Source organism: Phaeoacremonium minimum (assembly GCF_000392275.1).
Source record: "Phaeoacremonium minimum UCRPA7 unplaced genomic scaffold PA7_03_scaffold_496, whole genome shotgun sequence".
NCBI classification, from domain to species: Eukaryota; Fungi; Ascomycota; class Sordariomycetes; order Togniniales; family Togniniaceae; genus Phaeoacremonium; species Phaeoacremonium minimum.
In genome coordinates, this window is record NW_006921398.1 from 1447085 (window position 1) to 1474106 (window position 27022).

The 27022-nt window shown below is 50.3% G+C and overlaps 4 protein-coding genes across 4 annotated transcripts; 1 reads left to right on the plus strand and 3 right to left on the minus strand.

Annotated features, from left to right (window-relative positions):
* Positions 1-944: 944 nt before the first annotated feature.
* On the minus strand, positions 945-1926 carry UCRPA7_7063 (putative tetratricopeptide repeat protein 1 protein; the record flags this gene model as incomplete). Its single annotated transcript, XM_007919598.1, has 3 exons — positions 945-1049; positions 1112-1738; positions 1816-1926. 3 exons carry the CDS (start codon positions 1924-1926, stop codon positions 945-947), a joined length of 843 nt encoding a protein of 280 aa, XP_007917789.1.
* A 418-nt stretch (positions 1927-2344) lies between these two features.
* UCRPA7_7064 (putative haloacid dehalogenase-like hydrolase protein) lies at positions 2345-3366 on the plus strand (the record flags this gene model as incomplete). Its single annotated transcript, XM_007919599.1, has 2 exons — positions 2345-2361; positions 2445-3366. The coding sequence occupies 2 exons, from the start codon at positions 2345-2347 to the stop codon at positions 3364-3366; spliced, it is 939 nt and encodes a 312-aa protein (XP_007917790.1).
* Positions 3367-15142: 11776 nt separating this feature from the next.
* Positions 15143-15997, minus strand: UCRPA7_7065 (putative accumulation-associated protein; the record flags this gene model as incomplete). The annotated part of the gene is made up of 3 exons (XM_007919600.1): positions 15143-15441; positions 15506-15698; positions 15758-15997. The coding sequence occupies 3 exons, from the start codon at positions 15995-15997 to the stop codon at positions 15143-15145; spliced, it is 732 nt and encodes a 243-aa protein (XP_007917791.1).
* Positions 15998-18740: 2743 nt separating this feature from the next.
* On the minus strand, positions 18741-20561 carry UCRPA7_7066 (hypothetical protein; the record flags this gene model as incomplete). Its single annotated transcript, XM_007919601.1, has 1 exon — positions 18741-20561. The coding sequence occupies one exon, from the start codon at positions 20559-20561 to the stop codon at positions 18741-18743; it is 1821 nt and encodes a 606-aa protein (XP_007917792.1).
* Positions 20562-27022: the final 6461 nt, after the last annotated feature.

Consider the following 27022-nt stretch of genomic DNA (forward strand, 5'->3'; position numbering starts at 1 on the left):
AAAGAACACACAAGTCGGGCTAGCCAACTCTGCATTTTGGCTTGGAGACAATGTAACAAGCGGACTGATGGGCCTCGCTTTCCCGCTTCTAACGCACGCTTTCAATGCCACGACCGGCGACAGGCTTGAATATGACCCAGTCCTCACGACTATGATCAAGCAGGGTGTCATGGATCCGATGTTTAGCCTCGCTTTTGAAAGGAATGGAAATGGTGGCATGTTGGCTTTAGGCGGCGTGCCGCCTATGATCCTGGACTCTCCATTTGCTACCACGCCGATTCTCATCGTGAGTACTGGGGGCTTAATTATTGCTGAAGCATACGCCGCCGTAGCTAACACACTTGCACTGATAGCGTCAACTCCAAAGGAACCCAAAAGAGGCCACTGAATTGTCATTTTACACTATCGAGGCTGATGCATACATCTTTGGGGCACCCGGTCAAGCGCCAACGGTTAACGACACCATATTCCCGGCATTTGTTGATAGCGGCACCTCTTTGATGTTTCTTCCCACAGGTACGCTCATTGAATCTTGACATCAACACTCGGGTTTTGTAAAGAGCTGACAACTTGGATAGAAATGGTTCAGGAAATCCATGCCCTGTTTGACCCTCCAGCTACACTCGACACGACGATAGGGGTAGCGGTTGCGCCCTGCAATGCGAGTGTACCATCTATGGGCATCAAAATTGGCGGTCAAGTGTTGAACATCAGCGCCATTGATATGCTCATACAGGACCAACAACGTTTTGCCACGCCGGCAGGTATGTGCTTAGTTGGCGTACAAGATGGTGGGACGGGACCCTTTACCCTAGGCGACACATTCATGAACAACGTCCTGACTGTGTTTGATATTGGGGCGACGCAAATTCACTTTGCGCAATTAGCTAGTTAGCCTGTTGTTTCCAACTGCCTATCATGAACGATATATGTTGTCTCAGAAGTTATTGCTGCTTGAAGTTCATGCTATACCCGCCCGACTTGTCGTCTTTCACCATTTGAAAGTTTTCCGTGCTTAGGCCAAATGGTTTTAGAATGCCATTGCCCAGCTGTAAAAGAGGGATAAGCACTACTGATCAACGTGTCCTACCAGTGTTGAGGAATAACTTACATCCTTCAGCTTCGACCACATCTCGGCCGTCTCCTTCTCCTGAGCAGCCTTTGTTCTTGGCGGCAGTAGTCTCAGCTGTGTCTGTACAATCTTCCTGTCCGCAGGACTGAGGTTCGTCAACCCTGCAAGGATCTTGTAGTCTTCTTCGGCCCCGGAGAGGTTCGACCATCCGCCGGCTTCGCTTCTCGCTCGCGCTCGACGCATCAACGCCTTTGCTCGTATGCGCAAAATATCCTCTTTCCGTTTGCGCCTTGACATTTCAGCAGCGTCTTCCTCCTTTGGCGGAGCAGGTGCAGCTTGAGTAGCACCACTGCTGACTATCTCTTCTTCGACTTCTTCTTCTATCCGCTGAGCCTCCTTATCCTTTGCTTCTTGCTCTGCATCCTCCTTCTCGACCTTAGCCAAAGAATCAATAGCTGCCGTGGCGCTCTTTATGGCGTCCTTCCATTCTTCCAACTTCAGGTGGCAGGCGGAGATGTTTGACTTGAGCACAGCGAGGTCGTAGTTGAGGTAGCTTGGGCAGACAGCAACGGCCTCGTCATATTTCGTGATGGCAGTCTCGTATTTCCCCTTCATGAAAAGATCGTTCGCCTCGGTCTTGTGTGTGTTCGATTCTGTCACGAGCTCCTGTCATAAAACAAAACTAGTCAGCTAGATCTCGCGCCACCATTTCCGTTCTCGACGACGGGGTTGATTGCACTCACAGCTTCTTCCTCTGGCGAGAAACGAGCTACCTCGGCCTCCTTCTGCAGCTCATCCGTCTCGATGTTCTCCTCTGCAGCCTTGCCGTCCTTTCTGTTGTCTGATCCAGCCATAATCACTTGTGGCTCCCGGCCGAGGTGGGAAAACTTGCAGTTGTAGCTCTTCGTGGAGGGAGGCTTTCCGTAGATGACGCGCTAATCTTGGTCCTTACTACATGTGCCTGGCCGGGTCCAACTTTGCTGCAAATGCCCTGTCCTGCCGTTAATTAACGCTCGGCTGCATCCGTTATCGCACCTTATCGCACCTTCCCTGCCGCTGGAACCCGACGGTTAGCGGGGAATTTTCATCCTCTAAAATCCATTCTACCCCTCCCCCGCCATCCCCAACCTTTTTGGCCGATTGACTCACTTTCATCGTGAGGTCCTGATTCTTCCCTGAGCGATTAAACAAGAATCAAGCGCGCAAGGCTTCTTCCTAAACTCCTCGGCCAGCTTGCCCTCAATCAGCTCATCTCACAGACAAGCAATTACCATGGCGCCTCGCACTGAGTAAGTTCAATGGCTCCCTGAAGCTGTTGGCTCGCTCAATTCCCAAACTGAACATGAGCGCTAATATCGGTCTTTCTCACCAGCTTCCCGCCGATTCGGGCCTGTCTGTTCGACATGGACGGCCTCTTGCTCGATACCGAAGACATCTACACGCTGTGCGTCAACCTCATGCTCGAGAAGTACAACCGCCCTTCGCTGCCGTGGTCCATCAAGGCGAAGCTGCAAGGTCGCCCCGGCCCCGCCGCCAACAAGATCTTCAACGACTGGGCCAAGCTGCCCATCACCGGCGAAGAGTACATCGAGCAGCTGAGCAAACTGCAGCGTGAGCACTTCCCCGGCGCCAAGGCTCTGCCTGGTGTGCCCAAGTTGCTGGGCGATCTGGGCCGCACCCGCTACTGGGACACCAAGACCGCCGCCGCCGACAAGACCAAGGAGAGCGCCCACCGCGTCCACATTGCGCTCGCCACCTCCTCGCACGAGGCCAACTTCCGCCTCAAGACGAACCACCTGACCGAGCTGTTCTCCGTCTTCGAGACGCAGCGCCGCGTGCTCGGCGACGACAAGCGCATCCCGCCCGGCCGCGGCAAGCCGCTGCCCGACATCTACCACCTCGCGCTGAGCACCATCAACGACAGCCTGCCCGCGGGCGAGACGCCCATCACCCCCGAGGAGTGCCTCGTCTTCGAGGACAGCGTCCCCGGCGTGGAGGCCGGCCGCCGCGCCGGCATGCGCGTCGTCTGGGTCCCCCATCCTAAGCTGAAGGAGGAATACGCTGGCCGCGAGCCCGAGGTGCTTGCCGGTAGCACTGGTGAGGCCGGCGAGGTGGATTTGCACCAGGTCGGCGAGGTCGGCGACGGCTGGGCCGAATACATGCTCAACCTGGAGAACTTCCCCTACGAGAAGTACGGCATCGTCATCCCGCCCGCGGAGGTCGAGGAGCTACCTGAGATGAAGGAGGGCAGCACGGTTGCCGAGGTGCAGGTTGAGGATGGTCACAAGGCGTAGAGTAGAGCACATAGCATCGGAATTCCGCCTAATTACTGATGAGACGTAATGATTAATACAGTCCATAGGCAATGGCGTCAGGAGGAAATACCGCCGGCTTGCTTTTGGCGATACTGCATCTTGCTTTCATGGATTGGTTCTATGGCTCGAGCCCGGGAAGGGTGCGGCCGCTGGTAGACACATAGACTTAAGAATGGATCATAGAGCAAAAGCATTGATGACACCAAATAAAACATGATTGATTTAAATCTGTCTTCATACTCCTTAGCTTCAAGGAGCTTTTGATCGTGGGTATCTTCGAGCAACCTAGGTATACCCAGCCCAGAATACCCCCCCAAAAAAAACTCCAATATGAAAAAAACAAAGGCCGCCTGGCTCATGCAAAATCCGTCATAAGAAAGGCCGTGAGTCTCCTAATGCAAGATGCTAGTCTATGTGTGTACATGATTTCGATCTTCATGTTAAAATGTCTTAGCAGAGGTAGTTGGACAGAAGAATTGTCGCACATTCATTACTGTAGGTCCATTTGCTTAAGTTTATATTCCATTCGCTCGGTTCGCCCATAGGATGCTTAAAGGCGTCACGTATCCTGATTATTGTCGTATTGAATTTCGGTTGGATTAGGTATGCCATCGCTCTGCGAGTGGTCTTCGGTTCCAGATTACTGAGTAGGCCAGAACCCCTGGCTATTATAGGCTGCGTTTGATCGATTGGGGGGCTCGTACCAGTTTTGATACGGGTGATTAGGTAAATTGAAGTCCGCTTGAGCGAGTAAGGGGTTGACGAGCGGCCTTGGTCGAGGAGCCTGGACTGGTGCTGCCGCTGTAGCTGTCACCATTGGCACTGGTCCGGAACCTGTGGCTTGGGCTTGGTGCTGAGCTTGTTGTTGTTGTTGTTGCCGTTGAATGAGAAACGACTTTGCTATCGGTGCAGAGGATGATCCATGGCCCTTCTGAGTCGGCTGTGGAATCGGCAAGGGAGCACCTGGTGCTGCAACGCCTTCCCAACCCCATGCCTTTTTGAGCTCATCATGCACCTTTCCTAGACGCCAACCGGTCTCTTTGTTGATGCGGTCTAGAATGTCTATCACTTCCTCTTGTTCATGACGTTTTGTGAGCACCGAGCTAGCAATGGCGAGCGAGCGGATGGCGACACTTGCTACACCACGATCCTTGGTGTGGGCCACAATGCCACACACCTGGTGCGCATGGTGTATTTGGATAGTGCGGTTCTGTTCATTATCACGAGACGACAGAGGATCGATTTGCGCTAAGAGACACATGGCTGTGTGGTAGTAAAGGCGGCCGATCACAGCAGCGCGTTTTATAAGCCTATCACAGTGTCAGTACTCTTTCTAGACGTAAGTTGTCCTCCTAAAACATTGACAGGATGCTCACCATATGTTCGGGAACGCTGATCCGGTTCTTGATTGGTTGGCAGGTGCATATCCGTAAGGCCGCATAGGTCTAGGACAGTTGCTGTTCCACGTGTCGCAAAGGCCTCTCAACCGTTTCCATTCCGTGTATCGACTCTGCAGCCGTACCTGCTCGTCGTGAGGGGAGGGCTCTTGGAATCTCGGAATATTGGCACGGAAGTTTGCAATCTTGGCAACAATATAGAAAATGCGATGTACCCAGAGTTCCTCGGCACCCCCTCCGCCGAGGTCCATGCGATCGGTACGTCCTGCCCCATCCGCGTTCCCATCCTCCATATTCAGCAGCACGTCCATGTCAAGACCCCATTGGTCTGGGTCCCATGCTGTTTGCCAGTTGAAAGCTAGGCAACTGAGAACCTCCATGCCTATATTAAGCCAGAAGCATGCGGCCCCGATTCCGGTACTCTTCGCATTCCATCCACACTCTCGGATGAGGGCGCGCGCGCCAGCAATATGGCTCATTCGTGCAGTTGGCTTCTCACTCATGATCTCGTAAACGTTCAGAACAACTGCGGTGGTGGCGCATTCAGCCGTGTTACGATCCGGGTTCTGCAGACTGCGAAGAAGTTGTGTCGTAGCCGTATCATAATAAAACAAGGCCCTATCGTCGTTGTATTGAGAATTGACAAGAGTGAGATGCTTGACACCGCATGCGAGGAATGCGTTAAGAAGCATTGGCGATTTCAGGGCTAGGTATGGGATAATTCTGCTGAAGTGCTTGTTATTGTCCAAGCTGTCCATCCACACCCCAACTTCTTCGATGAAGACATGCATGTAATGAATCTCTTCTTCAGAATTGAGAAAGTCTCGTTCACCAGTAGCTTTGTCGCCTTCAGGCATTATGAGAGCATCGTGAACATCTAGCCCAGTTCCGCCGGGTCCTCCTTGGAATGATTCGGACGATGACGGTGCAACGCCTTGGGGGACAAGTGAGGACGCAACGCTCGAAACATCACTTGATTTATAGTTGTGATTTCCTGGAGCAAGTTCGCCTCGTGAGGCGAAGTGTTGATCCTGCAATGCCGAGAGGCTGAATCCAGCGCCCGCAGCTCCTGTTCCAGTATTTAAGTGCATTGCTGCTAGAGAGGGCCCAGGCCCCGTTGACAGATATGCATCACTATTCTTCCGTGATGTGTTCTGTTGCTGAGAACCTTCATATCCTGAAAAATCCACATGATTTGGTAATTGCATATTGCCTGAATAATACAGTCCTCGGGCTCCTTGTATCTGTTGTGTCCTATGGCCGCCGTCTATGAACGCGTTGGGCCCAGAATTGTTCTCTTTCGTTTGTTGCCGCAAGACGGCCTCCAAATCAGTCTCTCGGGGTGGTGTTATATCTTGATGATCTAACCGTGTATAAAGGCCCAGGCCGCCCTGGTATTCGGAGGCTATGAGACGTGACTCGTCCTGAAATTGCACTACACCAATGTCAGTTCTCAATGTACGCTGCCGGAGAAAACCTTACAGCGTTCACTCGCTACGTTGTACGGGAGATACGTACCACTCCATTCGACCGCTGGGGGGATGTATGGCGGACTTTTGACTTGGATGTCTATGAAGTTCAGGCGTACGCCACGTCTGCACTCTCGGTTGCTCTTTCGGCAGTTCAGACAGTCCGGAGTTCCCTCGTCGCATTTGAGGTGTCGTTCTCGACACGTTAAGCAACCTGTGCGAACACGCTTCGGTTTGCTGGATGCTACCACGGGTACGACCGTTGCGGGCCCACTGCCGCCGCCGGCTCCCGTTCCTCCCGCTTTCGTTGGGCCTCCGGTGACATGTCCCACAGTTGTCCTCCTCTCCATTGTCCTTGGTCCGGTCACCAGGTCATTTGCGTAGACCTGTCTTCCAGCAGTAGTCCGTGGTTGGTCAGGTACCTTGGACGAGTTGGCGGCCCTGCGCATATCTTCTTCGTATCCTGTCTTTAAGCGTTTGACAGGTGGCGCCTCAAGTTCCTCTTGTGGTGCGGTTGTGTAATTATTAGGACTAATTGTATAAGAAGAGGAGAGATCGTCGTCCACATGCTGCTCGAGCTGGTGTGCGAAGTGTTGTGGTGGGCGAGGAACGGCAGGATGAGAATGGGAAAGCGAGTGAAGATGACGCTGCTGGTGTCTACTGCTCACCGCGCCGGGCTGATAGCCCGGCACGACGACGCTCGTCGAGCCTGGAAAGGCAGCCACGACTACGACGTAGCCGTGAACAGGTCAGCAGTGCGTATAGAAAGACGTTTGACAGGTTGTCAGTGGTGATATACGAGGCTCTCTCAAGAGTAAGATCTGCAGTAGGCCGTGCCGGATGGTGACAATTGCTCAACGGCTCGGAGACAGAAGTCGTGTATACTTGCCAATCTGATGAGCGTCATAGGAACAGAGACTGAATCGAGCACGTTTCTTAGGCCTAGGATTCCTAGGTTGTCAGAAAGAAGAGCAACAATTGTCGAGATCTAGAACGACGCTGATCGGAAATCGAGATTTGTGTTGGGTTCGGGTACAGAGACGAAGGCCATTCAAATGTCAAGGAATGCCACCGTTCCTAGGATTATGTCTTTCAAACTCAGATGTCTCACTCGGGGACGGACGGCAATAAGTGGGCTCTGCTGTCACCAAACTCCGACTGGTAAGCCTCCCAACCTCACAGTTCACTCGTTGAACGAAATATGACTTTCGCAAAGACAACCGCTCGAGACAATTGCGGCGTTCTTTGGTTAAAATACACGCCTCTATGCACTGGGTGCTTCTCAATGAGAGAACGGCGGCAAGCCACCCTGTTGATGAGGCTACCAAATTTGCAACCTTCAAAGCCTGTCTCCTTGCCGAGTGCCTTGAAGCGCGCGAGAACTCAAGTCAAATGACTGGAAGATGACGATTGATGGTTTAAGCGAGCCAGCCAGGCTATGACAGAGTAGTGTGCTTGGGCATTGCAGTTCGTACAGTCTGTCGAAATGCGAGACTCTGGATTGTACTCTGCGTAACAATCAAACGCCTCTTTTAGACCTATGGCGCGGGACGACAGAGACAAGATGACGGAAGGGCGAGCGAGAGCTGCAGCATTAGTGCTGTACTCCCAATGTCTAGTGTTGTGGGTGTACTGCAGCTAGACATGCGGAATCGACGATGTAGAGAAGTGCGTTTGTTCGACTTTGATGTTCTTCGATGGTTGGCACCGCCTTAGATGTAGCGACGCTCGCCTTTCATTAACTGTTGCTTTTTCCACCAAGAGGTTGTAAGCTGATGTAGATCATCCAGGGGTCTGGCCAATCAGACTCTCAATGACTTGTAGGTGTATGTGCCTTCCTCTTGGGGCTTGTGCTGGCCTGGCGCACTAAAGACGAGTGGCTGACCAGGGGCGGCCGGATGGGCAACTTGGAGCGGAAGACACAGGGGCCCCCGGTGCGTATGAACTGTTCTTCGTCTGAGGAATGCTCCGTACTCCGGGCGTTACTTGCTCTTCCCGATGCCGAAGGATCAATTTGCTCAGGCCTAGAGCGTGCAGATGCGTAGCAGAGTCCCTAGAGAAGTTGCGTAAGAAATTTGAGGTCGGCTTGCAATGCTATCTAGCTAAACCTCGGAACATTGATAGCAATGATAGCGCAGTAAAAAGGAAGCAGTCAATGGTCTGCGAATAATGAATTCTCACCCGCCTACTGAGGTCCCCTTGCTTTTTCTTTACCCTCGGTACAGGAGCTGTTAGGTAAGTCTAAGTTTCTCGTCATTATCAATGAGGCTGTGTAGCGTCTTGCCCAGTTTGATCGCCTGCGTTTCGGCGCTGACGATGATTGAGGCCGGAAGCCGGGTACACCAGCCAAGGCACTGTACGGTCTACTCCTGTAGATTGACCAGCAAACAGTTCCCTGATTCATGATATTTCAAACATGGGGTCACATGGATGGATGATGGTGTGAATAACGAAACGCGACGAAATTCCCCGTGAGGCAGGAAGAGACGATTCCGAATGACGAAGGGGTTTTCAAGAAACCCCACTCAGAAGAGATCAGATAGCGACCATTATCAAACCGCCCTCATTCCCCGCCAGCAGGGCATTTAGCGTTGACAAAGCCGGCGTTGGTGCTCTTAGCGGTCCACTGGATCTTGAGTTCCCCCACAGACATCAATTTAATGCTTCCCGTACACAGCCCAAAGATCCCACAGTATGCTGGGATTGATACAAGTAGAGGAATTTCGTTCCGAAAGTGTTCAGTCAGGCTTATCGCGTGACTTCTGTTGTTTCCACTTCACTGTAACCGGAATATCATGGGCTAGTGGGCGTTTGGTTTGGTGAACTGAAAGCCAGGAGATCATTCGAACCCTGGCAAACCGATGTACGAAGAAATGCAGGCCCAGGTGCAAGGTGGTACTTGTACCACTCTGAGGAAGAACGAAGGCGCCGTGCAGATCAGGGCCCTTCCAGCCGGGAACACAGCATTCCGAGGCGGGCCTGGGGCTTCCAAGCCTTCCGCCAAGTCTCTGTTTTCCGTCCGGAAGGCCGATGGAAAGTTGTTTCGCATTTCAACGATAAGTCTGTAGCAGGATAGGGAATCGTATACTTTATATCGCCAGCTCAATCAACCGGGATGAACGATTTGAAGAAAAGCTCCATTTGAGTCGCCTATGTGAGATTCTGCAATTCTCTCTTTGTGACACCCTCCCCAATCTCCAACATAGCCCAGTCGGCTACTGCCCGCCAATTGGGGAAAGAGTTGTACTTCGGTGCATAGAGCTGTTGGGATAGACCGCTGATTTGTTAGAGATAGGAGCTACCCAGTGGTTCAACCACGACGAACTCTCGTGGCATGGCGTTGTGCCAGCGTCGATCAGTCTTCATACTCTCAAGTTGAGGGATGGATGGAGAAACTTAAGGTTACACCTCCCGCCCTCTGTATCTTTCAAGGTGAGCCAGATCAAGGCGTTGGGAAGTGGAAGGGCTGACAGGGGCACTGAACGCTACCCAGCCCTCCCAGATAGGATCTTGTCGATCTTGGATGACAAGTTCTTGGATCAACGCATGTGACATGTACCGAAATAGCACTTGAAAGTATGTATGCCGTAGGATGTCAGTGCAAAAGACCACAGTAAGAGCGAGGCTAGATCGAACATCGTTCTCTTTGTCTGTTCACTGATAGCGCAGTAGTTGCGTCGGGACTGGAAGGCTCCGTTCAATCCTGATAGTTCAATCCTGACAGTGGTAGCTGTACAGCAATACCTCGGGATGGCCTATCAATCCACCCCAGATTTGTGAAGCCTACGCCCACGGGTCAGATGGAGCCGTAGTTGGGATTCTGAGGACAACCGGGACCCTTGCTTTATTCTCCATTGATAACAGCAAGGGGTTGACAGTCCAGTTGGCCTGGATGCCTGGAGAGGTTCGCGCTAGCTCGGCTGCCATGGATCGTGCATCGGGAAGCCGGAGACCGCCCGTAGCTGAAACAGGGCGTCGATGGGCGAGGTGAGACACTGATTGCCCGGCAAGCGACAATTGAGCTTCTGCATGGCTGCCATCCACTCAGCATGCCTAGTGGTCAACTCAATCTTGTCTTGCGCGTATAGAACGGCGGCTTCCAGATATGCTGTATCCTTTGGTGCGCGAGAACAGGCAAAATGAACTGAAATTTCCTGCACCATCCAAATTGAACCTTTACAGATGTCATTCTGCAACTCTTCGATACGGGTGAGCTTCTGCCTGTCTTGATGATAGAGACTTTCGTGTTTGTTGCAAGGTGCAGGCACCTGTTCAAAGAACTGGTTATAGCAGAAGTAAACAGAAGAAATGAGGGTGAAGTATCGCCAGCCTAGAGCAGCAGCTACCGCTCCTTCCGTGAAAAGGAAGTGACGGGACAATATTGAAGCTCGTACCTGCCTCTTCTATTTTGCATCCATGTATAAATAAGCATTAGCTGTCGTCAACGTTGGCAAGAACGACTCAACACCTGCTTCAAGTAGGGCCTGCCTAGTTAGGCTGACGAGTGTCGCCCTAGGTAAGCACCGCACCTCGCACATAACGGTCCAGGCGCACAGGCACACCACGGTGGGGAACCCGCTGGCTTTGCTAAGGTAGTAGGACCAGGAACGGGAAACAATGAATTAGCAATCGTGAATTTCCTTCTCTGAATAACCACGTCGCCACAAGACAGCATCACCATTTGAAAAATGCACATCGACTGAAAGTATTTTGCTGCCACCACTTGATTCTTTCGAACTAAATGGGGTCGCACCAAAGCTGCAGCCATGTCTAGTGATGCGGCGCCGGCCCAGCCACAAGCCATCCTCCGTGGGCACAAGGCTCAGGTCCATGCTGCAAGTTTCGTTCGCGGCAATGATCGTCTTGCTACAGGCGATGCTGATGGCTTCGTCATCCTGTGGGATCTCGCTATAATGCGGTCGCGTGCGGTCTGGCAGGCGCATACAAATGCCATTCTGGGCATCGCTGCATGGGGCGATGAGAGGATAATCACACATGGTCGTGATAACAAGCTCATCATCTGGAAACTAGGCGCTGCTGATGAAAATGCTATGAGCACATCATTGCCGCTCGACACAGCTGTGAGTTCTAGGCCGCAGCCGTGGATGGTCTACATGCTCGAGGTCAATACCATGAATTTCTGCGCCTTCGCATCGTGTGCGCCAATCGCCTCTAATGAGGCGTCCGCCGAGGAATTGCTCATCGCTGTTCCCAATACTCTTGCATCCGAAGCTATCGACATCTTCCACTTGCCGTCACAGCTGCGCCAGCATACAGTAAAGCTAGGCGATAAGAACGGAATGGTCATGGCTCTGTCGATGTTCAATCATTACAATAAACTGACGATTGCGGCTGGATATGAGAACGGCCTCGCTGTAGTCGCGCAGCTGAATGAGGATGGGTTTTGGGCTCTCAAATACCGAGCACAGATTCATTCACAACCCATATTGTCGTTAGACGTCGCCCCAAGCCTTGAGTACTTCGTCACAGCGGGTGCCGATGCCGTTATTGCAAAGCACCCCCTTCCAGCGCGACTCGTGCCCCCTGTCGGGCTAATCGAGAACACAGAGGTAGAAGCAGCCGAAGCTTTGAATACACCGCAGAAACAAGCTTCACAGGACAGTGGACCTATGCACAAAAACCAACCGAAGGAGCCTGTGTCCCTTCTGTCTGCAACGCTTGCAGCACAGCCGTCACGAGCACAACCAAGCATTAATGAGCCTTCTGAGCCCGAAACTCACCCCCTCAAAGTAATCAACACCAAGCACGCTGGCCAACAGGGCGTGAGAATACGATCGGATGGTCGGGTTTTCGCCACGGCTGGCTGGGACGCCAAGGTCCGGGTGTATTCTACAAAGACTCTTCGAGAAGTTGCCGTGTTGAAATGGCACCAAGTTGGCTGCTATGCTATTGCCTTCTCCGACATAGAAGCCGCCCGCGGATTCGAAGTGGCAGTAAAGGCCACGACAAATCAGGCAGAGAGACCAGGTTCGGTTGTACCAAGGCTTCTAGATGTAACAGTGAAGGAGCGAAGACTCCGTCACGCTACGACTGCTCATTGGTTAGCAGCTGGCAGCAAAGATGGAAAGGTTAGCTTGTGGGATGTATTTTGATGAGTTCAAAGCTGAAATCGGTATCTCATCCGAGCCTGCAGTCATTGGAACAACAATAGGCTGCTTGGCGATTCGCGCCTGGACAAGCAGCACAATACTGACATGAAGGACCGAGATATGGTCTCTTCAGGCCAACGGTGCCCAAGACAAATCCCTCGTGAACATATTCGCGTCGCTTACAAGCAGGTACTCGCGCATATTGAGGACATTGCGTTGGCTGTAGCTCCGGAGCGTGTAGATGGTCTTCTTGAATAGTGTGCTATATAGTTTGCCGAACGACGCGGTAGTCAGCAGTCAAATGTCAAGATAGTTATATGCATGTCCCGAGCATACAATTTAGAGAAGGAATTGAGTATGCAGACAAACATCCTACGTTTTGGAGGCTTACGCCTGATGTGTAGCCTTAGTGATATGTGGTGCTCTAGGTAGCTTGGCTTTGCCGGTCATTTTAGCGCCGGCAGCCTGGCAGCCCCGGCCGAATCAGCCTGCATTCCGGGCTCGTGACTCCGTCGACGGCTCAAAACATCTAACGTCATCCACAGTTCTTCGCCCTTATCTTCTTATAACCTGCGCCGCTGAATGCTCATCCGTAGAGGACCATCGTTGGTTGCTCCATCTTCGAGGCGATGGAAAATCTACCACAAGATATTCTAGACCTGATCGCAGAATTCACACATCCGCTCTTGGATGACCAACAAGCTATTCCCGGTACAGATGATGGAGAGGTGCCGGAGTGGAACGTGGCGCATCTGGCGACTGTCTGTCGGCGGTGGCAGGCCGCATTCGAAAGGCAGATCTTCAAAACGGTAGTTCTGGATATCAGTCGCTTTTCAACATTCAAATCGATATGTACGGGGCGACGACGGCGGTGCATGCGCCAGGTGCATTTCATACCAAAAGATGCACGGCCTTTGCCCGCAGGCCTGGGATGTTGGGAGACTGCGGATGAGCGGAAAGCCCTCGACGAGGAGTTTTCTGCCCAGATCTCGAGTTTATTCTCATTCTTACGAGACTGGGAGTCAGACAGCACTGACGACAGGCATGGAAACGTTGAGCTACATGTCGAGGTCGAGCGATTTCCGCAGTGGACAACAGGCGCATGTGAGCACCGGAAATGTAGAAGCTGGCGACTTCATCTCAAGAATGCCGAAATACTGCCTCAACTTTCATCATTCACAGGGCTCAAGGTTACATCAGGCATACATACGCCCATCGACTTTACCGTGCCCCTCGCTCTTATGTCTCGTCTCCCAAATCTGAGAAGTCTTACTTGCAATATATATGACTTCTACCACAGATACATGGAGGTCGGCCTTGAAAATCGACTTCGGCTCATGTATCAAGGCCCGCGTCGCGACAGCCGGCATGCTTTTGGTGATGCAATAGAAGCTGGGGTTTATAAAATCCCTAGGACACTGCAGCACGTCACGTTTGATAGTATTGGATTTGATCCAGATCACGAACCTCGGGACCAGCGTGATAGTCCATTAAATCTAGTCAGCCCATCCACGTATGACCCATTTAGCAGTGGTCTACGGTTACTCTCAACAAATCTACGTACCTGGCGAGTCAGGGGTCTGCTCGATACAACAGTATTCTGGCCAGCGCCGCCACTGAACCCCGGGAAGGATCCGCGCCCAGAGCCGCCATCTTGGCCCGAACTAGAAGATCTTGATATCGAATTTGAGCTCACACGTCCTGCTGGGTCGTGGTACTTTGCAGCAACTTGCTCGGATGCAAACGCTCGACCATATGCACGTCCTATCGCAGCTCTGGATTATCCTCCATCAACCACAACGAGAGAGGATCGCGAAGATGATGAAGCCTGGGAAACAGATGATTGGGAGTGGCAGATGAGAAACCAGGCTCTTCTCACATGGGGTAGAGATGCAGGTTTGGAGGGAGTGCAGAGGGGATCTATGTTGCCTCCTGTGGTATTCAGAGTTGCACCATGGGAAAAGCATGTACTACCCATGTTGAGCGCATTCGCTCGAGCTGCAGCGAAAATGCCATCACTGAAGAGAGCTTGGCTGCACGCAAGCGTGAAAGAACAAGCAGAGGACAAATCACAATGGTTTGGAGTTGGGACTGGCCGACTGCTGGACTGGGGAGTGAAATATGAGGCGCCGACGAAGCACATGAGGACAAGAAGACTCACATGGTTTGTCGGAGACTGGCGACCACCTGCTGAGATGAGGGGGCTCTTTCGGCGCATCGGCGCAGCAACAGGAAGAGAGGTCCTCGAGGTGTTCGATGACCCCCCTGTCCAGCCCAATGAAAGTCGATAGAGATACAGGAATACAACAACGAATATTAGGTCATGTACCAAGATAGACAAGCTTGAGTCCTCATTCATGTCTCATAGTTCTTCTCATATAAAACATCTGGAACATTGCCATCCTGATCTCGAATTTCGAGCTTTCCAAGCGGTCAACTTACTACAGAGATGCTTCACTGGCCTACAAATTTGTGCCTTGACTGCCAGCTACTTCAGATGCAAGTTTGCAATACAAGTTGCTTTCGGTTCGGAGACGAGAATAGGAACTTCAGTTCGCATGCCCACCGGGAGCTTGCTTCACACACCTATATACAAGAAGCTCCCAAGCTCCGGGTTTTCTTTGGTATAAATACAACAACAAAAGTCGGTCAGAATCCAGTTATCGCGCATATCGTCACTTCACATCCTGTCCGAATCCCGTTCTGCTTCAAACACAATATCGATGAAAAAGTCTCAAACAGTGTAAGTGTGAGAACCTCAAATGCTCTTCTGTGACGTTTATGCAGTGCTGCCTCGAGTGAGGAGACTCATCAAGAGGTCAAGGAGCGTATTTCCTGTGCTTGTCGCTCCACCTGTCGCCCCTCCTGTCGCCGCACCATCCGTGGCTCCCGCTGCTGGAGCTGCTGCGGCGGCATCTGGTAGGAAGATGCCCCATTCAGCATTCATATTGGCGACTGTCAAGGTAAGTTCGTTCTCCTCAGCCTCAAACTCCAGCTCGCCTACGGCAGGATCGATGACGAAAGTGTTCGTTTCGGTGCAAAGACGCCCGATCTGTCCCTGGCTGATATCGACCGTGCCTGAAATGTCATAGTTGTTAGCTCCGATTATAATGAATATGATCCGGCAACTGATGGAACTCACTGTTGGCGTTACGAATGAAATCCACCTTGGACAGAGTCAACCCATCAGCTGAGCCACCACTCAGCTGAACTTGATAAGACGAGGGCTCAAGAGCAGTGAAGCCAGCAGGAGGGGCAGCCGGTGTTTTGTTTTCTTTGACCGTGAGGGTGCGACCATCAGCGTTGGAGAATTCGATTTCAAGGACGCCAACTGCCTACAACATGTTCATCATCAGTACTTTGAATTTGTCGCACAGGTAGGCGAGAGTCTTACACCCGGTGGAAATGTCGTGTCTTGCTGGATGTTGCCGCCTTGGAGCTCTGTTGGAGTATCGAACTGTGACTGGAGATCAAGTTTGTTGGCTGGTTCTGCTTCTTCAGCTTTCTCAGCACGAGCAATCTCGAGGCGATCATCGGCTCGAGCTATGAGCTTGCCAACAGTAAGACCCAGCTTTGGGGTAGGTACGGCATTGGCAACAGCCACGACAAGGAGGAGCGTTGACAGGATTTGCATCTTGACAATGATGCTTTCGGTGAATCAAACAGGCAGAAACGACTGAAAACTTGGAAGCCAAAGAAGGTCGGACCTGCCGGAAGATCGAAAAGAATAGGCAAGAAATAACAAGTCGACGTAAGAGGTTGGAAGAATGAGATGAAGAAGGAAAGAGATCAGAGGGAATCAATAATGAACAGCTAAGTTTTTTATATTTATATATCCTTAGGACGAAGTTTTCGAACTAATTATATGCCCCTTTCAAACTTGGCACGGTCACAAAAGCGCTTGGAAGTCTTTCACCTAGCGCCTTCTTGGCCTACCATGGGAATAAGCACGGGAGTTTAGCATGGTGGAGCGGAACCTTCCTACACAAAGTACGTTGTCCCGCGTGGGCTTGTCAACTTCTGTCCGCTTTCACGAATCCCGAGACCTATGTTGAGGCCATCAGCAGCGTGATTCAGTTACATTAGACGTTAGCCAAGGAGAGCCTAGTTTCGCGATAGTCATCAAGGTGGGTGCAAGACGACCTAAACTACTCTATCATTCGGCAATTTTAGAACTTTTTGAACAACTTGCATGGTTTGAGACATGATGATCCACATTTTGGTGGACTTATTTAGCAAGTGAGCACGCGACTGGGTTGAGCTCGACCGAAGTTCACAGGGCTTAGCCATCAAATGGTCCCAAAATGGCCCGCGTGTGGGAGCCTTGTGCCGTTTCTAGAAGGTAGGGGCAAAGGAGCCGAATATGTAGAGGCTATTTTAAGGTGATGAAGACTACTGTGCTCAGAGCCAAGAGCCTCCTCTGTCAATTCTGTCAACTTTAGTCGGTTTCGGCTGTCTCCCCCACATCGGAGGCCTGCCTGCGTGCTAGTCCTCCACCAGGGTAATAAATGTTAGTTCGCCAAGATTATCACTACCTCCTCAATAAGGCATTACTACCTTTATAGAAGTTGATAAACCCATAGTAATAAACAGAATGTTCGAGAATTTGAAGAAGTATTACGACTCTCAGTATTGAGTATCTTTACCCTTCAAGAACTCACGCTTATTCACCCTGGCAGAGGAGTACTTGGACCTCACATTGAGCTGATTGATGAAGGCTAGGTATGGAGGCTAGATGAAATCCTGTAGTCACAGCCATCTATGTTTAGAACGAAAAGTTGGGATCAAACATGTCTGTGCGGCCGATTGATGGACCGTAAACACTTTTGTATGGTGGCTCTCCTGACACAACGAGTCTCACCAAAAAGCTTGGCTCGTCGTGACCGGCTATACGGCTCGCGCGCCTCGCAGACATCTGAACCACAGCTGGACACCTTGTCTGGATTTCAAAAGAAAAACTGCTACGATATGGTTAGAATAACAGACGATGGAAAGCCTTGATGCATGACTTTCATATAACGGTATGAGACTGAGGTCTCGCTGACGGAAATAGCCCTGGCCCCAGCATCATGCGGCCTTGGCAAGTGCGAATTTTTGCTAATCGATGCCAACAATGAATCTGGACGGAAGACAAACTCGTAATTATTCCTGGAATACAAATCCTTGCCACAGATCCAAGTCAAAGTAAAAGCATGAGCGCCTGCTCAAACATTGACGTGGTAAGCAGCAAGCATGTTGTGAGCTTGTCCTCTAGTAGAGGCACGTTTCCTAGAAGGTAGACATCATAGGTTTGGATTTTTCACCTGGCATGGTAGTTATCAATTCTGTTTTTGAACACACACATTCCACCTCAAGCCCTTGATGTTATTTCAAAATTATTTTCTATTCCTAGGCCCGTTGCTGGTAGCTTGCAGCTATTTTGACACCAGGATGACTAGAGGCTGATAAACAACGGAGTTCATCTCCTGACACGATCAACTTTGATCCAATCATTGGCACGATAGCCATCGGCACTGGGTTAGTTTTCATTCAAGGAAGAACTTGTTCAGTCATTTAGTGACCCTCTGCTCTATGCAGGACCTATAACTGAGAAGAATTCTACACGCTGGCGTTACCTTGGCTTATTGAACCTACTGCACTGCGAACCAACGCTGACCAATCTCCTCGAATAGTTCAAAGCAAGATACCACGAATTTTGAGACAGTTATTTTAGTACCGCACCATCCGCTTCTACTTGGAATTGCTAGTTGAACTTCCCTCCGAGCCATTTGTGCGAATAGCTTGCGTTAGCCGGAGTACGAAGATCTGATCAAGCTCCATGCGTTTCATGGGTCACCCGCCGCGTACGATAATATGCACTCAGTACATGACAATATCAGGGATGGGAATCACGGTGAGGCTGTCTTACGGCGAAATATAGCCGTCGGTCTTGCGCATTCCGGATGGCGAAAGCCTGTGCCTCCCCATATTGGTCAGATTGCACTGATACAAAGCAACTTGCCGAGCGATGGTCAGCAGTTATGTCAAGAGTACATTGGCGAAGAGGTCTTTGCTGGAGTGGATGGAGAGATAATCAACTGATGTTGGTCTCCACAGAAGGTCGCTGGAAATAGCTATGGAGGAGGTTCTGAAGGTCAGTCCTCTTTCAAATATTCCTTCGGCCGAGGCTGCCATTCTCATTCCAGCCGCAGCTGAATGATCTGGCGAAGTCAAGCCGATCAGCCTCTTTGTCTGCCAGGGTATAGATTCTCATATGCTCTCAGCGACTACTTCAATAACTTGAAATTTTGGAAATAGCGTCAATATTAGCTCCAAGGTCTAAATTCTAATGCAATATGCTTTGGCCTAGTTCGCTCGTAGGTCCATACACAATCAAGCTACATCGCCTTTATCTCTCGAGTGAACCTAGGCACTTTCTTGGTAAACTTGGCTGGATCGTCTCTCGCCCCCTCTTTCCAGTATTCGTATTCGATCCATGCGTTTTCCGGCATTTGCTCCTCCATCGCCGCAATCCAGTTTCCTAGATCAGGAGACAGTGGCATCACGCCAGTCTCCAGAACGTATTGGTCCCATAGCTTGATTAACTCTTGTAGTCTCTGAGGTTCCTGTTCAGCCAAGTCGTGAATCTCGCCTGGATCCTTAGCTAAATTATATAATTGCCAGCGCTCAGGCCCTTTTGGTTTGGGGATGAACACAATCTTCCAATCTCCCTTTCGCACAGCAGCTCGACCGCAGGTCTCCCAGCCGTTGATGAACTCTTTCTCGTGAATTGATGGAGCTGCCTGTTCTAAGTAGGGAACCATGGACTTGCCCCGCATAGTGACCACCTCGCGCCCCTGATACGTGGGGGCTGGGTGTGCAACACCTGCCATCTCCAGAATCGTTGGTGCAATATCCATCACAGTGGAAAACTGATGTGATATGCTTCCTGGCTCGACTTTTTGTGCCCACCCAACGGGCGGCTTCATGAGGAACGGTACACGGACACCGCCTTCTGTCGTATATGCCTTATACAATCTGCTGGGGGCTGTTGCGGCTTGCGCCCATCGCGGTCCATACCAGATGAATGAGTCGTAGTTGCCAAGATTATCTATCTTATTATTATAGTATTTCTTGAGATGTTGCATCATCGTGCCTTGAACGATGGGGTAAGCTTCGTAGGCTGCACCTTCCGCACCGTTATCTGATAGGAAGCAAATGAATGTGTTGTCCAATTCTCCTGTCTCCTCAAGGTAGTCGACTACCTTGCCAACATTCGCATCAATGCACTCGACCATTGCTGCAAAGACCTCCATCGCCTTGCATGAGTTTGCCCTCTCCTCGGCGCTCATTTCGTTCCACTCTTTGACCTCATCGGCCACAACTGGATGGGGTTCTACGTCCTGAGGCACCATACCAAGGTCCTTCAGACGCTGTAGCCGCTTGAGACGGAGGGCATCTGGACCGTCGTCGTATACTCCTTTATATTTCTTGACGTACTCCTGGGGAGCTTGCAGTGGCCAGTGCGGTGCAGTGAAAGGATAGTAACCAAAGAATGGGCGCTCATCCCCGCTCTCTTTACGTTCTTTCAGGTATTTCAACATCTTGTCTCCATACCCATCTGACGAATACCATCCCTTCGGAAGTTTCTTCACATACTCGCCATCTTCACTGTGAAGGGCAATGAAGCTCATCTCCATGAACTCGGGAATTTCGTCCATCTTCTCAAGTTGCGGCTCATAAGCAAAGTGGTTGCTGCATGCTGGTAGGTGCGCAAAGCTTTTCTCAAAACCACGGGCCTTCGGGCTGCGCTCAGGGGTCAGCCCGAGATGCCACTTGCCGGACATGAGAGTGAGATAGCCAGCATCACGGAGAATCTCAGGCAGCGCCGCCACTCTCTCATTGAGGTAACCTTCATAGCCTGGCATACCCCGTTGCACGGCCGTTGACATCCCCCCTTTTGGGTCATTCTGCCCAGATTTGTTGGTCCACTCGATAAGATTTCCAAGTCCAGCAATATGATGATCCGTACCAGTCATAATCATGGCACGGGATGGTGAGCACGCAGCCGCAGCGTGAAAGTCAGTAAAGCGGATTCCATTCTTCGCCAACTTGGCGAGGTTCGGTGTATTGATCTCGCCGCCAAAAGGGGCGATATCTGAGAAGCCCAAATCATCGGCCACAATGACTAAGAAATTTGGGCGTTTCTGGGCAGCCATGTTGAGGAGATAGAAAGGAGTAGCAACGCAGGAATAAATAGACAAAATAATTTCCTCGCTTGGGAGCTAACGGAGGCCAAGAGGATTTCGCCTGAGACCTTGGGGGCTCTTGACGACGAGCTGAATAAAGAGAGAAGTGTGATAAAAAGACTAACCTGTCATAGACTTATAAGTTCGCTGACGATGCTCACCTTTTGACTTTCAGGTAACTTCCCCCACTGATGCGATTTCGGCCTCTATATGGTTTCTATCGGGAGACTGAGGTCCATCTCGGAAGTCGGGGCAGGCCCACAAAGCCCGACTTGCGAGGAACTCTTGATGAACGCAACACACCCCTTCAGGTGAACAGAAACATATCGCACCACAACTTTCAACCACGTCTCTTTCCTGTTTACATTGACGGCGGGGCCTCAAGAAACACCGGTTTTCAATACCAGCCGACAGCCGCTTTTATAGCCGCCCGAACCGGCCGAGCCGCCCGACATGTTCCACCGACAAACGACCGATATGCGCCTCACACGATGCTGTTCTGGGATTCTAAACGCGGAGAATGGAGGCATTTAAACCAATCAAGGACGCGAAATATCGCGCTTGAGACTTCCCCACAACCATGGTTTGGAGTTGAGCTTGATGAGGGAAGACCGGCGTCGAGCTGTGACCCATTATCCCTGTTAACGTCACTCTGGCAAGCACTACTTGGAACTGGCCTTCGTCATCTTACACCCTCCATTGCGGAGTAGTTCCGGTAAGCTGATTTGCTCGAGATGTTGCAATTGCTAGGAGAGAGCACGCATTATTCACCCCTGGCAGAGGTTTTCGGGCCAGCCACAGACAAGACATACTAGACCTGAAGTGGACCCGATAGCCGTCAGCAACGGAAAGAGTTGCGGACGTGGACGGGTTATTGAGAATAAATATCCTCAAAAGGTATGGAAGACGAGGCTGAATATCTACTGAGACATCCATCCGAGTCAGAGAGAGCAGACGGTGGCATAATGAGAAGCACAACCCTTGGGAGAGTCCGTGCCTATTGGCTTGGATCCGTTGTTTGTACCGGGGGGTTTTTATTCGGCTACGATTCCGGAATTGTAGGTGAGTTGCAGTTGCTCATCAATGTGTGGTGATAATCGAGAAACTTACAGAGGTTTTCAGGTGGTGTGCTTACTCTTTCCTCGTTCGAAAACGATTACCGTTACAAGACCGGCTCAGCTACACGCACGAACTCCCTCTCTGTTGGTCTACAACAGCTTGGCGCCTTCGTGGCCTGCTTTCTTGCATGGCCGATGACGGACTACCTTGGCCGTAGGAAGTCTCTGATGATCGCTTCACTTGTTTTCTGTATAGGTGCTGCTATTCAAACCATCAACACCCATTCCCTAGCCGCTTTCTATGTGGCTCGTGTCATTGCTGGCATCGGGCTAGGGATTTCAACGGTCGTAGTGCCTACTTTCAGCAGCGAAATGGCGCCGAAGGACCTTCGAGGAAGGATAGGATCATTTTTTCAATGGTTTTATACTTTCGTAAGCTTTGGCTGATTCTTTCTTCGCAAGTTACTTTGTTACTCATAGACGTTTTAGGGAATTTTTGTTTCTTACTGGGTCGACTACGGTGTGGCTAAAGATATCGCAAACACCGAAACGAAGCAATGGCAGATCCCTATCGGCCTCCAAATCCTTCCTGCGGCCTTTCTCGGCTTGGGCATGTTCACTCTAAAGGAGAGTACGAGATGGCTCACAAAGAAAGGTCGTCATGACGAGGCATGGGAGAGCCTGAAGTGGATCCGCGCCGACAACTCCGAAGCCACGCAAGCGGAGATGGAAGAGATTCGTCATGGCGTACAAAGTGAGGCTCAAGAAAGAGAGGGGTTCCACATTAAAGGTATGTTCATACATACATACTCTCACTCAGATTTTAGCAGAATCCAAAATATGTTCAACTAACAGCAACTTCTTGAAGAGTTTCTCGAAAAGGACAATTTCAAGCGGATATTTACTGCATTTGCTGTTTTTACTGCCCAACAAGCTACCGGAGCAACTGCCTTTGCTTATTACGGCCCGCAATATTTCAAATTGCTTGTAGGTGGAGGTACACGGGCATTACTTCTCACGGCTATCTTTGGGGCTGTGAAAGTTGTTGCTTGCGGCATCTTCGTCATATTTGTTTCTGAAAGGATTGGACGGCGAAATGTGCTGATTGGAGGCGCGGCTTTTATGTCAGCTTGCCAAATTACTACAGCTGTTATTATCAAGGAACTCCCGGCGCCCGAGTCGGGCCATGTAACTTCCTCAGGAATTGCAACCGTTGCTCTGATCTACTTGTTTGTCATTGCTTATAACTTTTCTTGGGGACCACTTCCGTGGCCCTACGTCTCCGAGTACGTGTTGACGGCTCCAATATTTCAGTACTCTTGGGCTAATTTTGAATCCAGAATCTTCCCATCTCGAATCCGAGAACCGGGTATTGCGGTTGGCGTAGGCTCTCAGTGGCTCTTCAACTTCGTTTTCTCACTGACCACACCATACATGATGGCTAACATGGGTTGGGGAACATTCTTACTTTGGGGAGTATTTGACGCGGTAATCGCAACGTTGGCATTCTTCTTCCTTAAGGAAACCAAGGGCCTTTCTCTTGAGACCATTGCCCATTCAAGCTTTAAGAAGGGGGCTTCGACGCAAGATTTCATTGCCAAGAACCCAGAAATCGAGGAACATGAGGGCCAGAGCAAGTAAATATGTACCTGGTACCTAGTGGGAAATGGCCATGCAGCATGATCAGGCGCTTTACCCGCTGGAGCGCGCAACTTTATCCTACAACAACGGCTTGGTACGAGCGAAGCATTGACCTTGAGCTCATCGTACCACCCGGGGCTAGTTGGGTACCTAATTTCCTCACACGGGTGAGAAATATATCGAACATAGATCCAACATAATCTATGAGTTTTACCACAGAAATGCAACACTGCTGGAGTCATCGTGAAACACCAAGTATTCGATGTGTAGGCAGAATAACTTAGATGCCTGATACGATATGCAAAAGCCACAGTCTGGCTGAAGAGGTATGCGCCTCATCTCAGCTAATCCTGAAAAGGCGAGTTGCCTGTCGTTGATTGGCCCGCGACTGGACCAACCACTGATCAGCACAAGCATGCTAACATTTGGTTTGCCCATGATGTAAGATCGCCATTCACAGCGGCGGAGCACAATATAAGCGAGAGGCCTGGCCTACCACATCGTATATTGTAGCTCATGTCGCTTGGCATGCTGTCATTAGGCATTCCAAAGGATTTGAAGATCTTAGTAGCTATGGAATAGGCTACAACTTCATGATATATAACGACCAGATGTACTAGGCATTCCTTAAGCGGAGAGCGCTGAAGCCGTGGTTAGTAAATCAAATACAACAAATTCCCCCTCAAACGAAGGTCAAAGGGTCAAAAACACATCTGAGTTCTCTTTTCGATATGTCGCCTCAACACCTACAACCAGATCGGGTTGCCAATATCGCCAACAGAGCAACCCGAGTTCTCAATGCTCGACAAACTTACACCGTGTCGCCTGGCGACGATCCGTATGATCCTGACAACTGGAAACCTATGGGATCATCAGACGACGACACCGCCGACACTGTACGCACCGGTGCCAAAGTTATCACGACCGGCGCGATTATTGGCATTGTCATTGGTGTGATCGTATTTTTCATAATGGTGGTTGCCTTCTGCATTGCTTGTAGACGAGCCAGTAATAGGAAACCGCTCACGGCATACGGCGGCAATAGAGCTTATGGGAATGGGGTTCTACATGGTCCTGGAGTGAAAGACACTCGTTCTAGCGTTGGCACAGATGATGGGCCACCACCCTCATATCAGCAGAGCTCTGATGATTATGACCTTTCAAGACCGACTGGAGCACAGATCGCCAGACATCACGGAGGCGCAAATCATCATGTGCATTCTAATGCTCACAATGCTGCGGTGAATTCGTCGATAGCAGGGGGGATTGGTGGTGGTGGTGGTGGCGGCGGCGGCGGCGGAGGCGGCGCCTAGAAAGAAACATCTTTATTTTATAATTATATCTGTACAGCAAGGAATTTCAGCCTTTCTCAATGTTCAAATACTTCTTAGCCATATAAAAAAAAAGCCCCAACGAACTATTGGCCGATTATGCCGGAAGTCTGAGAGTTTTGATCTTCTTAAGTCTTCGCCGGTGTGTGAATACGAGAACTCAGATCGCAAGTGTAAATTTGATGCTATCGTATGGTATGAGCCCTCTAAAAAGAAGACTCAAGGTTTGTTTTTGAAAAGATCTTCACCATGACGTTTTGTATATCCTCCCACTAAAAAGCTCAGTCTTCGTCTCTTCGATATATAGGCACAAAGATTAGCCCTGTTTCCTGTTTCGTTAAGGTTCTAGGTTAACCTTATTGCCGTGCCACTGCTGTATACCACCTGCCGTGACCTCTTAGGAACTGCTCAGCGTCATTGGCCTTGGCAGCCGTCCTTCTGTGGGCCTCTGCCGCTCAGCCCCATCAGCTTCAGCTCAAGCTAAACTCACAACCCCCTTCGACTTTGACTATGAACCTCGGCGACGAGGACCTCAATCTAATTAGCAAAACCGTCCATAGAAAAATTAGTAGTGTTCCTATAATGATAGCCAAGCGCAGATTCTACGAGAGAAGACTATCAGTTGTTCCTGTGATGTGATCGCAATGGCACATCAAGAAGATAATGGCTCCTCAAGCCACAACTTATCTGTACTGTACGAGGAACACCTTACAAGACAGTATTACAGCTTGAAACCCGACTGCATCGCCATCAGAAGCTGCAAGACGGCCATCCAGGCAGCCATGTGATCTACGCATCGCGCCTTGAGCGGTAAATCTAAAGATAAGCTTGTGGAGAAAGATTGATAGTCCCGTGGAGATCGCCATGAATCTCCCCGATGCAACCACAGCCGCGCTTGGCTGATGTCGTTCACACGAGTTTTCTAGGCGAGGCAAGTACCGCTGTTCCTACCCCAAGATGTTTCTAAATTTGAAGCCTCCTCCATCCGAAACAGAAACGGTAGTTCAATGCTCATGCTCAGGCCGCGTTACCGGCCGCTGTTCGAAAGGTAATAGAACGATGTGGGACCAGGGTCTTTTAGAAAGTTTCCTCTACAGAAGGGTGGTGAAAGGTTCCTCCGCGTAAATCTCAACTCTCCTACAAATGTATGAATCATTAATAGAAACACTAAATGTTGCGAAAATAGAGTCGCGCTATATTTGCACTCTCGTCTTGGTTTACAGCAGCGCACCCAACTAGCCTTCTCGTGGCACCAGCTCACTCTAGTGTGCTGATCATCACGTCCACTACGGCAATAGTGTCATTCATACCGCAATGCTATGATGAATGAGTAGACCGGGTCACTTCTCCAAACAACTTGACTCCGAATTGGAGACTATATCGCGCTACGAACCATAAAGAAGGTCTTTGAAACGGCTGTTGCGAAATTATTTAGAGCGGTATCGTGACCTGCGCTACATTCTTCCCACCGAGTTGTATTACTGCAGCTCTTTCACTTCCAGCATACTTGATGATTGTAACTTCAAGGTCCAATTCTTCATGTGGCCAGAGAGTTATGTAATTGTCAGACCACAACACCGGCAAAACATCAGCTCCATTTTCTGCAGCCAAATTGAGCCTGATAAAGAACGCAGGTACCGATGACTGGTTTTGGAGTGTTATCTTCCGAACTGTGCCTGCTGCTGTGCACGAAGGTCGTGATACATTGATGGTGATATTGGCAATGATCAACTTGTCGAGATGAGTGAAATCAGCAAATTTAGTGATTGGGGTATGATACCAGGTAGAATTGTCCCAGTCCAGTGTGTCTATGGATTTTGCAAGCCAGTAGACATTTCGACTTAGCACTGCTCCTTTCTCATTGGATAGTACAAGGCGCAAGAAGGCGACGTCTTTGACTGCCCCCAATGATGTTATTTTGAAGACATTCTTGCTTGTATTTGCCGTTGTGTTCACTTTCAATGTATTGGTAGAGATCACTTTCCCGTCAAGACCCAAGACCTCGACGTCCACCGCTCTAGCTCCATCTGTATCAAGAGAGTGATTGATTAACCATACAGACTTCCTGACGTAGTCGTAGGCGACATGTTCCAACCGGGACCCAATTTTAGTGCCAAAGTATGACCCGGCAGGATGTAGATAGTAGTCAAACTGGTTCCAATGTAGGCTTGGCCAAGCATTGTTCAACATCCAGTATATAAGTCCAGTGGCGGGACGCTCCGCATTCCACATTGCTGAATAGGCTTCGAATTCGGCGCGGACAGCCTCATAGTCCATCATTTGGGCTTTCAAAAGATAATCTTCCAGCGACTTGGGCGCTCCGTAACGATGCCAGAGGGCATCATTGTAAATATGCCGATCATGGAATGTTTCTCCTGTAGACATGTGAAATAATTCTTTA